Source organism: Lepidochelys olivacea (assembly GCF_965140295.1).
Source record: "Lepidochelys olivacea isolate rLepOli2 genome assembly, chromosome: 8".
In the NCBI taxonomy this organism is placed as follows: Eukaryota; Metazoa; Chordata; order Testudines; family Cheloniidae; genus Lepidochelys; species Lepidochelys olivacea.
Window position 1 is genome coordinate 83,707,268 of NC_140418.1, and position 21,497 is coordinate 83,728,764.

The 21,497-nt window shown below is 44.6% G+C and overlaps 2 protein-coding genes across 8 annotated transcripts in view; one reads left to right on the plus strand and one right to left on the minus strand.

Annotated features, from left to right (window-relative positions):
* Positions 1–15,754, plus strand: part of ZZZ3 (zinc finger ZZ-type containing 3) — a 110,021-nt gene extending 94,267 nt beyond the window's left edge. For all 7 annotated transcript variants that reach the window (XM_084636843.1, XM_084636844.1, XM_084636839.1 and 4 more), the window contains 3 exons: positions 2,044–2,178; positions 13,885–13,985; positions 14,416–15,754. In XM_084636843.1, coding sequence (XP_084492969.1) covers positions 2,044–2,178; positions 13,885–13,985; positions 14,416–14,560 — 381 coding nt within the window. In that variant the 3' untranslated portion in view covers positions 14,561–15,754. The remainder of the gene's footprint in view (positions 1–2,043; positions 2,179–13,884; positions 13,986–14,415) is intronic.
* A 2,580-nt stretch (positions 15,755–18,334) lies between these two features.
* AK5 (adenylate kinase 5) overlaps positions 18,335–21,497 on the minus strand; it is a 148,420-nt gene continuing 145,257 nt past the window's right edge. Inside the window, exon 14 of the mRNA XM_084637817.1 lies at positions 18,335–19,773. Within this exon, the coding sequence (XP_084493943.1) occupies positions 19,663–19,773 (111 nt within the window). The 3' untranslated portion in view covers positions 18,335–19,662. The remainder of the gene's footprint in view (positions 19,774–21,497) is intronic.

Genomic DNA, 21,497 nt, shown 5'->3' on the forward strand with positions numbered 1-21,497 from the left:
TCAGCCCTGTCTTCTGCCCGCCACTTACTCTCTTCAGCTCTCCACCTCTCCTCCCGGTCATTTTGTGCTTTCCTGCACTCTGACATTATTTGCCTCCACGCATTCGTCTGTGCTCTGTCAGTGTGGGAGGACAGCATTAGCTCGGAGAACATTTCATCGCGAGTGCGTTTTTTTTTCTTTCTAAGCTTCACTAGCCTCTGGGAAGGAGAAGATCCTGTGATCATTGAAACACATCCAGCTGGTGGAGAAAAAAAAAGGGACAGCGGTATTTAAAAACACACATTTTATAAAACAGTGGCTACACTCTTTCAGGGTAAACCTTGCTGTTAACATTACATACATAGCACATGTGCTTTCGTTACAAGGTCGCATTTTGCCTCCTCCCACCGCGTGACTACCCCCTCAACCCTCCCCACTCCCCGTGGCTAAGAGCGGGGAACATTTCTGTTCAGCCACAGGCAAACAGCCCAGCAGGAATGTGTCCCTGAAGAAAAGCACCCTATTTCAACCAGGTGACCATGAATTATATCTCACTCTCCTGAGGATAACACAGAGAGAGAAAGAACGGATTTTGGTTGAATGCCAGCAAACATACACTGCAATGCTTTGTTCTACAGTGATTCCCGAGTATGTGTTACTGGCCTGGAGTGATAAAGTGTCCTACCATGAAGGACGCAATAAGGCTGCCCTCCCCAGAAACCTTTTGCAAAGGCTTTAGGACTACATCTAGGAGAACCGCAAATGCCAGGGCAAAGTAATCCTTTCACATGCTTGCTTTTAAACCATGTATAGCATTTTAAAAGGTACACTCACCAGAGGTCCCTTCTCCGCCTGCTGGGTCCAGGAGGCAGCCTTGGGTGGGTTCGGGGGGTACTGGCTCCAGGTCTAGGGTGAGAAACAGTTCCTGGCTGTCGGGAAAACCGGTTTCTCTGCTTGCTTGCTGTGAGCCATCTACAACCTCCTCCTCCTCCTCATCTTCTTCGTCCCCAAAACCTGCTTCCGTATTGCCTCCATCTCCATTGAAGGAGTCAAACAACACGGCTGGGGTAGTGGTGGCTGAACCCCCTAAAATGGCATGCAGCTCATCATAGAAGCGGCATGTTTGGGGCTCTGACCCAGAGCGGCTGTTCGCCTCTCTGGTTTTCTGGTAGGCTTGCCTCAGCTCCTTCAGTTTCATGCGGCACTGCTTCGGGTCCCTGTTATGGCCTCTGTCCTTCATGCCCTGGGAGATTTTCACAAAGGTTTTGGCATTTCGAAAACTGGAACGGAGTTCTGATAGCACGGATTCCTCTCCCCAAACAGCGATCAGATCCCGTACCTCCCGTTCGGTCCATGCTGGAGCTCTTTTGCGATTCTGGGACTCCATCATGGTCACCTGTGCTGATGAGCTCTGCATGGTCACCTGCAGCTTGCCACGCTGGCCAAACAGGAAATGAGATTCAAAAGTTCGCGGTTCTTTTCCTGTCTACCTGGCCAGTGCATCTGAGTTGAGAGTGCTGTCCAGAGCGGTCAGAATGGAGCACTCTGGGATAGCTCCCGGAGGCCAATACCATCGAATTGTGTCCACAGTACCCCAAATTCGAGCTGGGAACGTCGATTTAAGCGCTAATCCACTTGTCAGGGGTGGAGTAAGGAAATCGATTTTAAGAGCCCTTTAAGTCGAATTAAAGGGCTTCACTGTGTGGACGGGTGCAGGTTTAAATCGATTTAACGCTGCTAAATTCGACCTAAAGTCCTAGTGTAGACCAGGGCTTTGAGTATAAGATTAGTTTTCTGTAAATTTCCAAGCAGTCCATTAATTAGTTTAGGAGTTAAAATTAATTAATTCAAAATGTGTCCTTTCAGAAATTTAGCAGCTGGTGTCAAACCTTCCCCGTGCCATTAACAATAGATTTCTTTCCCCAAATAATTCTTGTGTGTCTCTTATGTAGTTTATTCTGTCAATATTTTTCTGAAAGAAATCTGATCACACTTTTATGTTGAAGGAAACTAGATCTTCTCAGTAATGATAGCCTCAAAGCAAAGGTTTTCTTTTTTGAACAGGATGAAGAAAGTATCCCGATAGCATATCGAGAATTACCTGAATACAAAGAACTGCTAGAGTTAAAAAAGTTGAAGAAGCAAAAACTCCAGCAGATGCATGCAGAAAGTGGATTTGTGCAGCATGTGGGCTTCAAGGTAAGGTATACTGGTAATCTGTTGTTAGAATCATAGAATATCAGGGTTGGAAGGGACCCCAGAAGGTCATCTAGTCCAACCCCCTGCTCGAAGCAGGACCAATTCCCAGTTAAATCATCCCAGCCAGGGCTTTGTCAAGCCTGACCTTAAAAACCTCTAAGGAAGGAGATTCTACTACCTCCCTAGGTAACGCATTCCAGTGTTTCACCACCCTCTTAGTGAAAAAGTTTTTCCTAATATCCAATCTAAACCTCCCCCACTGCAACTTGAGACCATTACTCCTCGTTCTGTCATCTGCTACCATTGAGAACAGTCTAGAGCCATCCTCTTTGGAACCCCCTTTCAGGTAGTTGAAAGCAGCTATCAAATCCCTCCTCATTCTTCTCTTCTGCAGGCTAAACAATCCCAGCTCCCTAAGCCTCTCCTCATAACTCATGTGTTCCAGACCCCTAATCATTTTTGTTGCCCTTCGCTGGACTCTCTCCAATTTATCCACATCCTTCTTGAAGTGTGGGGCCCAAAACTGGACACAGTACTCCAGATGAGGCCTCACCAATGTCGAATAGAGAGGAACGATCACGTCCCTCGATCTGCTCGCTATGCCCCTACTTATACATCCCAAAATGCCATTGGCCTTCTTGGCAACAAGGGCACACTGCTGACTCATATCCAGCTTCTCGTCCACTGTCACCCCTAGGTCCTTTTCCGCAGAACTGCTGCCTAGCCATTCGGTCCCTAGTCTGTAGCTGTGCATTGGGTTCTTCCGTCCTAAGTGCAGGACCCTGCACTTATCCTTATTGAACCTCATCAGATTTCTTTTGGCCCAATCCTCCAATTTGTCTAGGTCCTTCTGTATCCTATCCCTCCCCTCCAGCGTATCTACCACTCCTCCTATAACTCCTGTAACTCCTTGTTACAGTAGAACCTCAAAGATACGAACACCAGAATTACAGACTGACTGGTCAACCGGACACCATGTGGAACCGGAAGCAAGCAATCAGGCAGCAGCAGAGACCGAAAAAAAGAGCAAATACTATGCTGTGCCTGTATTGCATTTTAAAGCTAGGCACATCTGGACTGCCTGTCCCCACCTGTGAGGCAGCCACTTACAGCTAGGAGGTGAAGACTCTGAGGTTCACAGGCACAGCTGTGAGCCCCCTCTGCCAGCCCAAGGCAGCCTGAGCAGGCAGAGCAGGAATAATGCTGCGGTCTGTGCCGCTTTCCTGTAAGCCGCAGGTGCTGATTTCACCCTCTTCCCTTGGCCAGGAGGTGGACAAACTTGCAAGCTCAGTCCAAGCCTGGGAAAGAAGCTGCCACAGCCCAAGCTGCTTATGCTGCAAGGAAGCTGCCGGTGCTGGGGTGGGAGCTTCTGCTCTTGCGGCCAGTGTCTGGCCTGGAGTGTGAGCCCGAGCTACTGCCAGCATGCTGCGCTCTGGAGGAGCAGCTCAATTTTAAAGGGCCACAACTTGCACGGCGCACTCACTGATGCCGTAGGGCCTCAGGGTGTCTCATTCATCACCCTTGCAGTCAGGGCTTGAACCAGCTGCCTGTCCCCATCCACATGCACGGGGAAGCCACTTACACGTAGTAGGTGAAGATGCTGTTCGAAGTTACAAACAACCTCCATTCCCAAGCTTTCTATAATTCTGAGGTTCTACTGTATTCAATTTAGTGTGAGCATTTTTTTAAAAACTAGCAGGAATTGGATTTTCTAAGAAAATAGGAAACTTTCCTTTTCAGAGTGATAGATATATAGGAAAAATAATGATGGAAATATGTAATCTCATAATGCAGGATTTTGTCTTAGAAATGTACAGACAGCACAATAAAACTCGCTGTAAAGAAAAATAAATGACTACAACTATCTGCACTGGTTTGTGAAACTCCTCTTGGAATATAATCTCTTTTGGGGTACTGGGAGTATTAAACCTTAAGGGTGAAATTAATCCCAGTTTATAGTAGCAAAGTTTCCCAGTCACTTAAAAAGATAGTCTTTCAGGAATTTGTCCTTTTGAGGGAAAAAAAAGCCAGAGATGTGGAATGATAACTTTGGTAGATCAATAGGTAGTGTACTGCGGCTGTAGGTGCAGCGAAAAATTGCAGCAGCATTTGGGCCAGCTCCAGGCAATTTTTGAAGAGAGGATTCAAGCAAGGAAATAAAATGATGTTGGTATGAGATGAATAAAAATAATATTTTTACACTTAACATACAGAGCTGTGCTATCCGCAGCACCATCCGTTTCTAGGCAACATTGAAAAGGGAAGGATACCTGTTCCAGTTTGAGGATTTTCAGTCATTACCAACAAGCTTCTTTGTAGCAGAGGTGAAAGTAAGCCAGTACGCCCTGGTACGGCATACCGGCAAGAGCCAGTGCGCTGTACCGGGACTGGCTTTCCCAGACAGCAATTTAAAGCCCTGGGGTAGCGGCGGTGGGGCTCTGGCAGTGATTTAAAGGGCCCCGGGACTCCAGCCGCTGCTACCGCCCCGGGGCCCTTTAAATCGCCGCTGGAGCCCCACCGCTGCTGCCCAAGGGCTTGGGCAGCAGGGCTCAGGCTGGGATTTAAAGGGCTCGGGGCTCCAGCAGCCACTACCTTTAAAGCTCTGCCAGAGCCCAGAGCCCCGGGGTAGCGGTGGCAGCCTGGAGTCCCCAGGGCTCCTCAGTGATTTAAAGGAACCGGGGCTCCGCTGCAGTAGCGGCAGCTGGAGCCCTGGGCCCTTTAAACTGCCTCTGCAGCTGGTAGCTCGGGGGTGATTTAAAGGGCCTGGGACTCCCAGCCGCCACTACTGCAGCTGGAGCCCCAGGCCCTTTAAATCAGGATTTAAAGGGCCCAGGGATTTAAGGTCCTGCCTCTTCCAGTTGAGGCCAAGCCCCCTGCTCAGGACTCCAACGTACCAGTAAGTCCTTTAACTTACTTTCACCTCTGGCTGTTCCCCATGTATGCAGTCGTGCAGGAATTGCCTTGACTCCTTAGAGATGAGAAAGGGCTTATTGGGCTTTTTTGGTAGTAGCCTTTTCCATAAGAATGCAAGGTTATTCAGTCCAAGGAGACTGACATACACTTGAAAACTGAGACTATCAGGCTAGTAATATACTGATACTGACAGACTTATGTCACAGTATTGGAAAGCTGAGGCTTTTTTAAATGAATGCTATTATTGTCATTCAGAATATAAAATATGGACTTTGAGCAAGAATATTGCAATTCTAGCTATGAAATATAATGGACAAAGTAATTTGAGTTACTGATTTAGTACTTTAATGTACTATATTCAAAATGTTATTAAGGTTACTAAATCAAGCACTCAGAAGTTAGGAAATGCCAGAATTGAGGTTGTCTTTGCAACCATAATTTGTCCCCCTTGTGTGTATGCATCATGATACAGTTTTAGTTACATGAACACATACTGTATTTTTCCACTGGACTGCCAGCTCATTCAGTGCCCAGTGTGGACGTTGCTTACTTAATGAATAGCTATTCAATAATTAGTTTTTTTCCTGATTGTTCAAAGTGTGGCTTCTTGCCTCATTTACTGCGCATTATTGAAACCCTGGTCAGAATACACAATTGTTTATTTCTTCATGGGCTTTTTTTTGGTGCTCATCGCTTTAGTATCTGAGTGCTTCACAAACATTAATTAATTGTCACAACAGTCCTGTGAACTGGAGCGGGGGAGAGGGGTGTGTGTGGTATTCTATTTTACAGATGGGGAACTGAGGCTCAGTCACAGACCTGAGATTAAGGTCAAAAGTTGCCTCCAGTAGTGAGTGCCCAGTTTGAAATGATTAGAACGTCATTTTTCAGACTATGTAGCATTATATAGCACTTTATATTTATATATAAGTACAGCTAAGTACAGCTTCCATTGATTTCAGTTCCAGCTCTGAGTGCTCAGCATTTCTGCATATCAGATCCCTGGGTCTCACTAATTGTGTGTTCCTTTTCTGGGTGCCTGTCTATGAAGAGTTTAAGAGATTTGTCTAGCATCACGTAGGAACTTTGTGGCTGAGGAAAGGATAGAATCCAGTTCTCTAGGACACCATTCAACTGCCTTAACCATGAGACCATCCTTTCTTTTCCTCCAGTCCTCTGCCTCATTCACTACACACCTTCCAACTTCTGCAACAAATGAAACAGAGTCCTGGAGACAACAGCCTCCTTTATTGTACAACCCTCATTCATTTCCAGAGTGGGTCCGCCCTGTGCACTGAATGATACCCATCATTGAGTGTAATCCTCTCTGTGGGACTCCCAGTAGAGAGGTGATGAGACACAGTTTTCCAGAGGGTTTCACAGTTATTTGCTGTCAGCGCAAGAATGGTGAGACTCAGGAATCTTGTGTTCCGGTCCAGGCTATGGTGGGGAATTTGCTTTAGTCTCCTTGCCTGACCAGTCCTGGCCTGCCATGCCTGGTCCTAGTCCCAATCTTGCCAACCAGTCCCAGTCTCCTCTTTTCCCTACTTCCAGTCCCAGTCTCCTCTTTTCCCTCCCCCTGATCTAGCTTTTGTCCCTTCTGCATTCAAAGTAGGCATCATCTTCCTCCACACTGACTGGTGGCCAGTAGGGGAGTCACTGAGAGCACAAGAAAGACTCATTGCTTTCAGTTGCAGTTCAGTCCCATTACAGGGAAAGTCCATCTTCACCCCTGTAGCCTTGGACTGGAGCATGCTCAGTCATTCTGTGGGAATGGTGCATGTGGAGTGTAATCAGCATTAGGATCTGTGAGAGGCTTGAGCATGTTCAGTGAGGAAGGAATCTTCAGAGATTTAACTGGTAAAATGGAAGAAGTCTCTACTGAGCCTGTGAGAACTGAGATTTCTCCTGTGCTTATAACTTGGACAAATTTGGCTGGATTTTTCCTGGGAATAGCAAAAGGCACACCCATGACACACAGGCCACCCCCTTCAAGTCCCTGCTCCAATGCATGAGGATGCAAGAAGTAAAAAAGGTCTCATGATTTTTTTTTAACATGGGCAGAACTACAGACTTTTTCCCTAGCCTTGTTCTTGGAAATGGCTGAACCATTTCGGTGGAATTAAAAATAAATAAGTAAAAACCAGCCATAGGCTAATACCCAGCATAGAAAATCTCAGTCCAAATGGGTTTTTTTGGCAGAGTTATAAGCAACTGAAATCAGGGTCTTATCATGGGAACTGTCAGGCACCCTTAACAATAGGTGGAACTACCAGCCTTGCATGGAGTATAAGTTATGTATGTACTGAATTTGGAAACGCTACTGTGTAATAAACCTAAGCTAATGTACGATGTTCTTTGAGTGCTTGTTCATGTCAATTCCAGTCAGGTGTGTGTTCACGCACGTGCATGGTAGCTGGAAGATTTTTCCCTAGCAGCAACCATAGGGTCGGCCTGGGCGCCCCCTGGAGTCGCGCCTTCATGGCGCCCAATATAGAGCCCTGCTGACCCGCCACCCAATCAGTTCCTTCTTACTACCAGTAGAGTGACCAGACAGCAATCAGAATGCAAGGTCTGAAAAGAAAAATCAGGACCGGGGTGGGGGGGTAATAGGAGCCTCTATAAGAAAAAGACCCAAAAATCGGGACTGTCCCTGTAAAATCGGGACTTCTGGTCACCCTAACTGCCAGTGACGGTAGGTGGAACTTCCCTTGCTCTTGCTTCTGTTGTACTCACGTGGTTTATTCAGATCATGTAGTTTAGTGTAGTTAGTCAGCTGTAAGTTTCATTTACAGGGGTTTACTCTCCGTCCCACCCCATTTATTTGTTGCTTCCGGGGCATGCCGCGATCCCCGGGCTTCAAGACCTGCAAGGACTGAGCAAAGTGCATACCAAAAAGTGACCCCCCCACACATCCTGTTTATGGTGTCTGGGCAAGGGTCACCAAAAAGACCGCTGTAAAATCTTGAAACCTTGAAAATTCCAACCAAGAACCCTGAAAGAGAGAGAGCAGCAGCTTAAAATCCTCCTCATCGAGGCAGCTCTTTGACCGCAGTTGGACCCCGGTGCTGGGGATCTCACCACCAGCACATCCTCTTCGGTGTGGAGCACACCGGTGCCCTCTTCAAGAGGCACCGAAGAAAGACGCGGCTAAGGACTCTAGGCACTGTCATGGAGCGTGTTGGGGACACTCTAACCTTTGGTACCAGTTCCAATTGCTGGTGCAGAAGAAGAAGAGAATTGAAAGAGGCCGATCCCCATTGCCTAGATCCAGAGACCAGCCATCAGTAGTACTACAGTTGGGCCACGGCTCCGAAACTCAAGGGGCAGCCACGTTGACTCCTCCCCAAGCGAGGCAGTCGAGTCCGGGCCTGTCGAGCTCACCAAATCCCTCAGAGAGCCTGCCGTTTTTGTCCACTCCTGAAGTGTTTGAGGCAGCACAGGACCTGCTCAGACTCATGGCACCATTCTCACCCCCGAGGCAGGAGAAGGCGTCGGCACTGCAGGCTCCATCCTGCACTGTGCAGTTGAAGGGAAAGCCAGCTATGATGTTGTGATGCTCCCCGTTGCCTCAGCTATCACAGACACCAGCACCTCTATCCAGGGAGCGCAGTCGGTCCCTGGGCTTCTGACGCTCCACGTCAAGAGGTGCAGCACTGCCCTGGTCCTTGTATTCCGAGACCTCGAAGTCCAACTATAGCAGGAGCAGAAGATGGAGCTCAAGGCACCACAGGAGGTCCCAGCCAATGCCGTGCACCCCTCAATGGCAGAACCCAGCTCAATGGCCCTTCTGGACTCCATGGATCTGAGCCAAGGATCTCACTCAGGTGCTGCTTCACTTGTGTCTGCAACCTTTGTCCCACCACATCCAGTGGCTGAGCAGTTATCTCCATCGTTGATGCCAGCAACCGCAACACTGTTACTGACATCGGCACCATCTGTGGCGCCGCCTTCAATAACATCCTTGGCACCAGAGGTGTCAGCGGCTCAGGTTATGTCACCAACCGCACCTTTGGCACCGGCTCTGGCACCAACGCCGATGCCGTCATGGATGCTGCCTGCGCCGATGTCGATTACAACCACGGCGCGCACACACCATCAGACAGTGCAGCCGGCACCGGTGTGGGGGCCGACGTCAATGCCTGTACCTATGCCTTTCATGGTGCCACAACTGGACCATTCCACCTCTGTCCCCACCGGCTCAAGAGATCCCTCCAGCGGGGATGGAAGGGAGCAACTACCTTCCTTAGTGGCCTCCTTATCTTCCCCAAATGAGACACTGCCATTGCCCCAGCTCTGGAAGACTCGAGGGTGTTTCAGCAGTTGCTGCACCGGGTCGCACAGGGTCTAGGCATTAAGGCAGAGGAAGTTGTAGATGATGCAGACCCTATGGTGGACATCCTGGCCCCTTTGGGCCCTTCCTTTATCACCTTACCACTAATCAAAACTATCCCGGATATGACCAAGACCCTGTGGCAGACCCCGGACTCTCTGCCGCCTACTGCCAAGCTCAATGAACGGTGGTACTTTGTGCCCTCCATGGGCTACGAACATCTGTACACTGGTGGTGGACACTGCTAACCAGTGAGAGAGGCAGGGTTTCCAGGGCCCTTCCTCCAAGAATAGGGACGCAAAAAAACTGGACCTCTTCGGGCAGAAGGTATACGCCACAGGGGAACTGCAACTCCGCATTTCCAGCCAACAGGCCATCATCAGCAGGTATGCCTATAGTACCTGCTCAGCAATGGCTACGTTTAGAGTTATTTCCCTCAGATTCCTGGGCTGAATTCTTGGCTTTGGTCAAGGAGGAGAGATTGATCTCCAGGACATGCCTGCAAGCAGCACTTGATGGGGCAGACATTGCCACTAGAGTCATGGCCATGGGTGTATCCATGAGAAGGGGCTAGTGGCTCCAGGTCTCCCCTTTGCGGTCCAGCAGACCATACAGGACCTGCCTTTTGAGGATGAGACTGTTTTTGGAAAAGACAGACAAAAGGCTAAACAACCTGAAGGACTCCAGAGCCACCCTCAGGTCCCTGGGCCTCTACACGCCTTCCATTCAGCAGAGACGCTTCCAGCCACAGCCCACTTAAAAGGTTCAGTCAGCAGAACTATCAAGATGGCTCCAGAAGGCAGAACAGAAGTGGCAGGAGAAAGCCACGTCAACCTTCTGGCCAGAGCTCAGGACAACCGAAGCCATCTTCGGGACCTAAGCCTGCCTTTCGAAGGCACGGTCGAGGACCGTGTACCACACCTGGAAATGGATCCACCCTGTCTTACCTTCTCGTCCCAACTATCCCCTTTCCACCATGCATAGTCCCTTATTACTTTGTACCGAGGGGTGCTCCGCACGGTACAGGGGAGGATACTCCATCCAATTCTGTGCCCTTCCACCCCACTTCCCTGTCCCTGTTCAGGGACCCTTCTCACAAGCAACTCCTTATCCAGGAGGTGCAGTCGCTCCTATTTTAGGGGCAGTGAAGGAGGTTCCTCAGCAGCACAGGGGCAAGGACTTTTATTCCTTGTATTTCCTAATATGGAAAGCTAAAGGCAGCCTCAGGCCCATCCTGGACCTGCTGGAACTCAACAAGTTTATAAAGAAACTCAAGTTCCACATGGTCTCTCTGGTCTCCATCATTTCCTCATTGGATCCAGCAGACTAGTATGCCGCCCTCGACTTGAAGGACGCATACTTTCATATCGCGATCACTCAGCCCCACAGGAAGTACCTCAGGTTCATGGTGGACAGCACCCACTACCAATTCACAGTTTTCCCATTCGGCCTGTCAGCAGCACCTCAGGTTTTCACCAAGTGCATGGCAGTCGTCACTGTGTTTCTGCACAGGCACCAGGTTGAGGTGTTTCCTTACCTCGACGACGTCTGGCTGATCAAGAGCCGCTCCAAGACCCAAGTAGAGGCTCAGGTCTAGTTTATCAGAGCCACCTTCTTCAACCTGGGTCTCCTTTTAAACAAAGCAAAGTCCACTCTGTCCCCTGTCCAGAGGATAGAGTTTATAGGGGCAGTATTGGAGTTGACCCAGGCCAGGGCATACTTGCTGCAAGCAAGGTTTCAGGCCCTGACGGATAGCATTCGAGGCCTCAGACAGTTTCCCACCACCACAGCAAGAAACTGCCTGAAGCTTCTGGGACACATGGTGGCTTGTACCTATGTGGTGCAGCATGCCAGGCTCAGACTAAGACCTCTTCAGTCGTGGCTGGCGTCAGTGTACCGCCTGGCCAGAGACAGCCTGGACAGGATAGTGACTCTACCTCTCCTGGTCCTCGACTCCCTCCTGTGGTGGCTCACCCCTCAGGAGGTATGCTCAGTGTTCCCCTTTGCCAGTCCACAGCCGTCCCGTCTCTAGTGACGGATGCATCAGACAGGGGCTGGGGAGCACATTTAGGAGACCACAGGACTCAAAGTCTTTGGTCTCAGGTGGATCTGGCTCTCCACATCAATGTCAGAGAGCTGAGAGTGGTGTGCCTGAAATGCCAGGCCTTCCGGGCATACTTAACGGGACAATGTGTATCAGTCATGACAGACAACACCTCTGCAATGTTCTGTATTAACAAATGGGGGGGGAGGGGTGTGCACGGTCCTCTCCCCTGTGCCAGGAAGCCCTCATGCTGTGGAACTTCTGTGTAGAACATTCCATACACCTGCAAGTATACAGCACTGGTATACATCTCTCCTAGACAAGTCTGTGGAAGCCCTGCTACTCTTCCCGGACATTCTGACGCAAAATCATGGTGGTCTTCGACATCTGAGCCTCAACTCACTTTACCTTACGGTGTGGAAGCTCCATGGTTGAACCCGATGGAGCTTTCCTGTTCAGACCAGGTTAGACAAGACCTTCTTGGCAGTAGAAAACCCTCTATGAGAGCCTCTACCTTGCCAAGTGGAAGAGATTTTCAATCTGGTTGGCGCTGCGCCATTCGTCGCCGACGCTGGACCCAGTGCTGCTTATTCTGGACTACCTTCACCATCTGAAGTAGCAGGGGCTTTCGTTGTCATCGATAAGGGTGCACTTAGCCACCATCTAGGCCTTTCACCCAGGCGAGGAGGGCCGCTCGGTGTTTGCTAACCCTATGGTCAGCCGGTTTTTAAAAGGGCTCAACAGGCTATATCCTAATGTCTGACAGCCTGTCCCAGCCTGGAACCTCAACCTGGTCCTTTCTAGGCTTATGGGACCACCCTTTGAGCCCTTGGCAACGTGCTCCCTTCTCTCTTTCCCTTACAAGATGGCGTTCCTGGTGGCGATAACCTCAGGAGAGTGTCTGAACTCAAGGCCCTAACTTCAGAGCCCCCTTGTACTGTGTCCTATAAGGACAAGGTGCAGCTCATCCTGCTTTCCTCCTGAAGGTTGTGTCACAGTTTCACGTGAACCAGGACATCTTTCTTTCAGCGTTCTACCCTAAGCCACATTCCAGTGGCAGGGAGCAGAGACTACACTCTCTGGATGTCCGCAGGATGCTAGCCTTTTACATCGAGAGAATTAAGCTGTTCAGAAAATCAGTCCAGTTATTCATGGCAGTGGTGGACAGAATGAAAGGTCTGCCTGTGTTGTAACAATGCATTTTGTCACGGATTACATCCTGTGTCCGGGAATGCTACAACCTGACAGGAGTTCCTGCACCCCCGATCACTGCGCACTCCGCTAGGGCGCAGGCTTCATCAACAGCTTTCCTGGCACAGGTCCCCACTCAGGAAATCTGCAGCGCGGCGACATGGTCCTTCATCCACACTTTCACCACGCACTATGCGATTACCCAGCAGGTCAGGGACGATGTGGCCTTTGGACGAGCAGTGCTGCAATCAGTGGATGATTCCGACCCCGCTTCCTGAACTTGGACTTGTGAGTCACCCAATTTGGAATCGACATGAACAAGCACTCGAAGAAGAAAAACGGTTACTCACCTTCTCATAACTGTTGTTCGAGATGCGTTGTTCATGTCCATTCCAATACCTACCCACCTACCCCTCTGTCGGAGTAGCTGGCAAGAAGGAACTGCGGGGGTGATGGGTCGGCAGGGCTCTCTATATTGGGTGCCATGAAGGCGCAACTCCAGAGGGTGGCCAGGCTATGGTTGCTGCTAGGGAAAAATCTTGCAGCTACTGTGCACATGCATGCACACACACCTGATTGGAATGGACATGAACGACACATCTCGAAGAACAACAGTTACAAGAAGGTGAGTAACTGTTTTTTAGTCTTCCGTACAGCTTACCTTAAAAGGTTGCTAATGCAGCTGTCTAGTGATACCACATTTTGCTTGCATGTAGAGGATCCCAAGTTCAGGCATTTCAGATTGTCGAGTTTGGAGAATTGCAAGGTCATCATGCTCACCCCTGAGCTAGAAAGGACTGCCTTGTGTCACTCTGCAGCAACTCATCTGGCCAGTTTAGGACTGACACTGATAGGTTCCAGAGGAAAGCATGTCCATCTGTTGTTGGCCAGAAGGATAATTGCAATGGGAGCCTTGAGGGAGTGGGGAATGAAGCAGAAAGTAGGATGATCATCAGCGGTCCAAGTGGTCTTTCCCAGGATCTGTTAATTTATAAATACTAGAGAGACAAGGTGGGTGAGATAATCTTTTATTGGGCCAACTTCTGTTGTGGAGAGAGACAAGCTTTCAGGATTATACAGAACTCATCTGCAGGTGGTGATGATTTTTCAAGAAACCATGCTCTTTATTATCCTTTGAATGCAGTACATTGGTTGAGATGAAACTATATATATTTTTAACATAAATTCTTTCTTTCACTACCTTTTTGTTCAATATGTTTCACAGTGTGACAACTGCGGAACTGAACCCATTCAAGGCATTCGGTGGCACTGCCAGGATTGCCCTCAAGAAATGTCCTTGGATTTCTGTGATTCTTGTTCCGACTGGTGAGCAGCAAGCATTGATGCTTCTTATTTGCAATTACTTGAATAACCCTTTAAGGCGTAAACACTGAGTAAATTCTTTGCTATATGGGATTTATCTGTTCCATGATACCTCTTGAAAGTTAGATGTAACTAGATTATAACTGTAAAGTGTGTTTCTAATAGTTCTTTTTGGTGTGTTTTCTGGTGGTGTGAAAGTCAGGCATTCTTTCAGTGTAATGGAGAGAGTAATTAATATTTGGACTGTTAAGTATGAGACAGGGAAAGTATGTTCTCTGAAATCCTCAACTGTGAAGTAATGGTGTGTGATATAGAATTTGACATGCATCTGTCAGTTAAAATAATAAAAAGAAACATATATTCATTGTTCTGGAAGTGAATATATTATGAAAAATAAGTTCACTTGCCAAATTGTGTTTTCTTTCCTTTGCAGTCTACATGAAACAGAGATTCACAAGGAAGATCACCAGTTACAGCCTATTTACAGAGCAGAGACATTCTTAGATAGAGACTACTGCATGTCCCAAGGCACCAGTTACAATTATCTTGACCCAAACTACTTTCCAGCAAATAGATGACATGGGAAGCAGACTTACTACCTGGGCTTACAATCCTCTTTGAAAAGTAACAATGGCATCATTGTTAATTCCGTGCACACTTTGGAAAGACTCTGCTTTCCCTGAAATGTCACTCACAGCATGACAGCTTCCTGGGTGTACTCGTCAAACTACAGCTCTGAACTGTCACGGTTCTTGATCACTGAACAGCAGCTGAACATTCCTAGTGTGCAGAAGGTTTCACTGGGAGACTTTCCTTTTCCCACCTTAAGTCATTTTTAGGTGGTGAATCTAAAACAAAACAAAAAAGAAAGGAAAAAAATATAGAAGGCTGAGCCAGAAATGAGAGCACGCATTTAAAGATACAATAAATTCCAAAGGCTTTGAAGAACTTGGTTATGAGATCCAGAGAAGATGAAGTATTTATATAAAAACAGTTTAGTAGCTTGCAGTTTTGTTGTGAAATAGTTTTCCGCACAGGAACTGACTTCTTTAGGCAAGGTTTTAACCAATGACAGTGTTTGCTTCTAGGATATACTCTAAAAAATACTCACTGTTCCAGTGATGGTTGGTTACAGGTCTTGATTAAATTGGAGCTGCTTAATCACATTGACTTCTTCTAATTTTTTTTTTTTTTTTTTTTTTTTTTACCACAATGAACTCTATTACCAACAGTGAAGCACTACAGGGAGCAACTGTTGCATTGCTTCCTTAACCAGCTCATGGTTTGTGAATGTTAAAAAATTGTCACTCAGATATATTTTTTAAATGTAATGTTATATAAGATGATCATGTGACGTGTACAAAATATGGTGAAAAGTGCCAGTGGTAGTAACTGTGTAAAGTCCCTAATACTCAACATTAACTCCTTTAAAATAAAGTACACAGCCTTCTGCCTCTGCATTTGGAGTTGGTAGTGCAACTCATCAAAGAAAACTGCCTAATATAAATCATATATATGGTAATAATTTTCCTCTTTTGTAGTCTGCACAAGATCCATGAAAGATTGTATTTTTATTACTATTTAAACAAGTGATTAAATTTAGCCTGAGCAGTGAGCAAAGGTTCACATGCATTCTTTTATACTGCTGGATTTTGTCGTGCATCATTTAAAACATTTTGTATGTTTCTTCTTATCTGTGTATACAGTATGTTCTTAAATAATGTTCAATTGTCAGGAGAACTGTGAGAAATAAACTATGTGGATACGCTCTGTTTATATATAGAATGCTTACTGTGATTTCCTTTCTGGGTAGAAATTAATTTTTTAACTAACATTAACAATAGAAAATAGTACATTTTAGTAGGTCACATGAATACTTAAAGGGCCCGTATCTGCACTGGCTCAGCACTTGGCACTACTGTTGACTTCAGTGAGAACTGAACGTACGCTGCACCTAATAGAATGTGCTCGGCCTCTTGCAGGATAAGAGCCTTAGTTTTCTCATATCCTGTTCACAAATTGGGTTGTTGTTGTTTTTTCAGACTGAAGAAGAAAGGAACGTTAGCAACTTTGGTGTGCTGTATTAATCTCAAAACGTGCTGATGTCTGCAAAGCTTTGTAATTATTGTGATATTTTTGAACTAATAACTTTTTTTATTGAACTGTATCGCTGGTGATTCAGAAACACGCATTATTTTAAACTGTATTAGTTTTCCACTGAAACAAGAACTCAAATTTTCAGAGTGATTTAGAATGTAAAAGAAACACATTAGCTTAAAACCATGGCAATAAGAAGGGTAATTGGCTGATTGCATTTGATAGTAACTTTAACTGTAGCCTGATCACAATGTTAAATTTCACAGTTTCATTTAGGTTTTCATACTATTTGTTTCTAAGGAAAATAAGTTTAAGCCTATAATATATTGAGTAGATAATATAGTACAGTTACTAAAAACATTGAATGATGTAATACATCATCTGTAAACATCTCATATACTTTGAGAAATTAATAAACCTAAAGATATATAATACAACAAAGATACCATATGTATTTCACTTTTCTCTTTGATGAAAGACAAAAGCTATTGTGTGATAGAATCTATAATATCATGGGAACATATAATACTATGTTCTCCCACTCAGTTACACTACTGTCATGGAAGCTGTTTTGGTGAAGAGTGATTACTAAAGAGAGAAATCTGTTGTCATCTTATTTTTGAAGGGCTTTTAAAATGTTCTTAGAGGGAAATAACCATAATACAGAAGTGGGGAAAAAAATTACAAATGTGCACAGGGGAAAGGTTAATACAGTTTGAAGGGGAAGGGCGGAATGGGGTGGGGGGTTTCAGACATGAGGGAATTCAGACATGAAATCCCTTAGTTAAAATCTCTTGATTAAAGCCCTGTTTCTAATTTGAATGAATATTTGTGTGTATGTATGTGTGCACGCACACACAATTATCTCTCTCACACACAGTATGTATGTGTATGAAGATATATGTAAGAGTGGTGGATATCAAATATATAATATACTTACACAAAAACAGTGTTACTTACTGAGATGGGGGAAATCTTGTGTGTGTGTGTGAGATACTTGCATATTTGATCCATGTAATGTTTGCATTGGTTCTAGGTTGGCATCACAGCGGCTATACCTGATGGACTCGGACAGTGGTTTTCAACCTTTTTTCATTTGCAGACCCCTACACAATTTGACATGGATGTTGCAGACCCCTTTGAAAGTTCAACCTGTGATCCAGAGACTCCTACCATAGAAGTCTTAGACTGAACAGAATTCAACTGTAAATGTTTCAGTGCACAGCATTTGACACAGTGTGAGAAAGGGCACTAAACTTTGGGCTTCTATGGTAACAACACCACTTCTGGGTTTTGACCTGTAGGTGGGGGTATTCAAATCCTTTTGATTGATCAGAAAAAACAGAAAGCCTTTTCTGAGATCTGAAATTTTATTTTCCTAGTCACCATTCGCGGACCCCTTAGACATACAGTGCAGATGTTCAGCGGATCCGCGGATCGCGGGTTGAAAACCACTGGACTAGGAAATGTGATATAAGAAGGAGGGTGGAATTAAGGGTAAGATTTGACATACTACATTTAAAATATGGAATTGTATATTGACTAATATTGTAAATAGCTTTTGGAATTAGAAACTGACGATCGGTTTCTGAGGGACAGCACCAAAAATCAGAGTTTCACATTCCACTCATTTTAATTGTCATTGTAATGAGAAATAACTCAAGGAACAACTAGAAATACCTGTATGTGGGTGTGCTTAGGATAATTTACAACCACATGATCATTCTAAAATCCTCTAATTATTGGAAAAATAGCATAAGAGTACAGCCATTAGTGCCACCAGGTTCAGATCTAGGCTAAAAGGACGTTTCTCTTCAAGCTGGAGGAGTCTGGCTGCATTCTGAAGGTAAATTGATTATTTCCAAGAAGTGTTTTGCTAGACATGTTGTATCACATACCCTTCCAGGTCGTTCATGGCAATGTTCTGGAGTTCGCCTAGCACTTCAGTTGGTGTCAGAGGTAAAAGGTTAACTTATAAAGGAACCCAAGGAAGCAAGAACATCCACGATTAAAGGAGAAAACCAGGTCTAAAATTGCCCTTTAGTGAATAACTGGAGCTATTTGCTCACATGGCAGATGGCAAGGAACTAGAAGAAAAGGGGGAAAAAAAAACTTGCCATGATTTGGAGGGAGGGGGAGTTTAGAGTGCTTTATTTGATTTATATTTATCAGTTATCCATATTTTATGGAGCTTTAGGCAAGATCAAACCCAAGTGTACTACGGCATAAATTACGACTCTTAGCATTTGTCCATACTTTTTATTTGTATTATGTCTTCATTACAAGAAAGATAACTTTAAAAATACAAATCTGCCCCATAAATGCTCATTGAAAGTACAGTTGTTGACGGAAAGATCAATCATGCAAACTTAAACTATGGACTGGTGCAACAGCACAGTAAGAGGATGCAATTACTTCACAAGACTCAAATAAGTTTGGGGTGTTTTGGCTACCAGTATACCAAAAGCATTTTGGCTGAGTAGATGGAAATATGATATGATTTTGCATATTTTTGTGCAGATATTTTGGAAAGATAGATTGTTAAAAATACAAGCAACAGGAATCAAACAATCCCTGCCTCTTTTTTTTTTCTTTCTTTTTGACTGTCATTTTCAAAGTTTGGCAGTGCCACTAGAAGACAACAGATGAGGATCCAAAACTGAAATTTACACTTGGAATACTTAGAGAGTATGATTTAATAGTATCTGCTAATCTTTATATATAATGGCTGCTGAACAACTTCACATGCTAATTTTTAACAGTGAAATATGCAACTATTATTAGCATGGAGAAATATCTGTTTGCACTTTTTTAATTGTACCAACATTACTCAGTTCATGTTTTCAGCAAAGAACAAAGGTATCCCTGCCCAATTAGAAAATTGTTACAATATACAGCAAATTCTACCAGCACAGCAAAGATTTCACAGCAGTTTTGTCTGTGCGATGGCAACAGATGGACAGACCTCTACAATATTTGTTAATTTCTGCATGTTCCGTTCATTTTTTCAATGCATTTACAGTGTTTTGGGGAAGTGTTAAAAGTCTGTTCAACTTCCACAGCTCCACAAATTAGCATGACTAATTCCAGGAATATTCCATTATCAAGCACAATGGCAGAGAACAGATTTCAACCACTATAAATCAGGAACAAGCTAAGTGTTAGCACAAAAATGAACAGTGTTAATTAATGAAAGAAAAAAAATAACCTCATTGCAATGAGACAGAGCAATCCTGAAAGTCTTTGCTATATGGCAGTTGACGGAGCTGACCGCTGATTGTGCAATACATATGATTATATTCAAATGCATGATACTATAAACTGGAGCTGCTGTTCACCATGCTGCTTTTAACCTGTGCAAACAATTTGATAAACAACATACAGTACTAGTGTGGTTTTAGTGTGGAGACCATTTTGTATTTAGCATACTGTATGATTATAAATAAAAGATTTATTTTAAAATAACATTGAATACCACATGCACTAATTCCAGATACCTCTCAAAACAGCAGATATTGCTTTGAACAGCATTTTAGTCAAGTGTGACAAGTGCACATAAGATGAAACTTTTGCGTATAAACCATTACTGTACTTCTGCTGAAAGAGACAATGCTTCCTCTTCCTTTTTCAGAAAGCAGTCAACTGCTGTGCAAACTTGAAGAAAAACCTCTTCTGGCGTTCCTTCTGCATTTATCTATTAAAACAAAAAGTAGGTTACATAGAAATGATGTTGTGAACATCAGCCCATGCTGATTACGTTGTAACAATTTAAATTACCCATGTTGTCTAAATAATTGATCCAAAGGACTCAGAGCAGTACTAATTCTGGGTTATTGGATTTGGGATTGGATTTATAAACATGCTCCTTAAGAAAATCCTACTGTAGTGTCTGCAGCTTCATTAAATGCTGAACTGGAAAACAGCGTATTCATTTCTTATGCTTCCACTAGATCACGTGGAGGTTTTGTAGGTCGCTCAATTGTACATTGATCTTTCTGCAGAGTCCTTTGAAGTTTAAAATATCGTAACCACTTTGATATATGGAAAGGACTCTCAAATTTTTGGGATTCTATTTTAACACTATTTTATGTTAAACATAAACTCAATAAAATAGCCCCATTTAATACTGGTAAAAAAAAATAAGTCCCTAGCACTGACTTGTTTACTGTTTTCTTGTCATTTGAAGTGTCACTGCATATAATCCTATGATGTAAGGGCTTTCAGGCAACAGCTCCCAACCTAGCATGTCAGTTTTGAGTTTTTTTGTATTTCAAGCTTTGTGAATTTGTTCCAGTTTTTTCATGACCTTTGGGCAGTGCATGTTCTGCAGTGGGCACTGCTTTTGTTCTGGTCCATTGCTCACTTTCTTCAAAAGAGATAAGTCTGAGTTGTTCTCTTTAGCCTTGTGTTCTTCACAGATTCTGCTTTGACCACATTTTCTCCTGGCTGTTAGACTAACTTTGGAGAACTGACTAAGAAAGAGTAAAACTGCTTCCTATGCTGTGGAATAATTACCAGTGTTTTGGCTGTGGGGAACAGAGTTTACAGCCATTAATTGTTCTGTGTATTATATGGGAAACGTGTAGATTAATACAGTGATTGAGTGAGATCTGGAAACAGCTTATTTCTTTTCATTATGGATCGATTTTCTTCGTTTGTATTTAGTGTCAGATGCTTTTTTTATTCTGAGTTTCATCTTTGGCCTATTAAAACCATTCACACACCTCTCTAAATTTTTATATTTTGTATTCCAGAAATATCTGCAAACAGGATCTGTAATCCAATCTATCATGTTTATTACCACTGATAAATAATGGCTTCATCTATGTAGTGAAACAGAATTTGAGATCTGAACTAAAGTTTCAATCTCTAATTCAATTGTTTCTTCCAAAGTATGAAACTCTACACTGTATGCACACAAAATACATATTTTAGAGCCAGCAAAATTTCAGTGCAAGAAAAGTTCCTCAAAATTCTTTTATTTCTCAAATTTTTAAAATATAACATTAGCTGCCCATTCAGGGCTCTATGTGCCTATCCCATAATTTTAAAATCACTAAATAAAGGCCTGTCCATAACTAGAGCACCTCAGCACATTCCCTCCTCAACAGCCTTAGAGAAGAGGGGGAAAGGATATGTTTTGCAATGTGCCCAAAGGTTAACAACTCTGGATTTTGGTGGATCCAATGGGGATGGAGGGGGGTAACATCTAAAAATCAAGGATACCCGGTAGCCTATGTCTCCTACTCTCCCTCCTACCGATTGAAACAAGTGAGGTGACAATATCCACCGCTGTAGTACCCCATGAGACAGTTCATGGGGCAGCGGAACTATTGCCCACAACTACACTCTGGGTTCTCTTAGGAGTAAAAGAACAGACACACCCAGGAAAGGATCCATCCACCCCTCCTTGTGTTC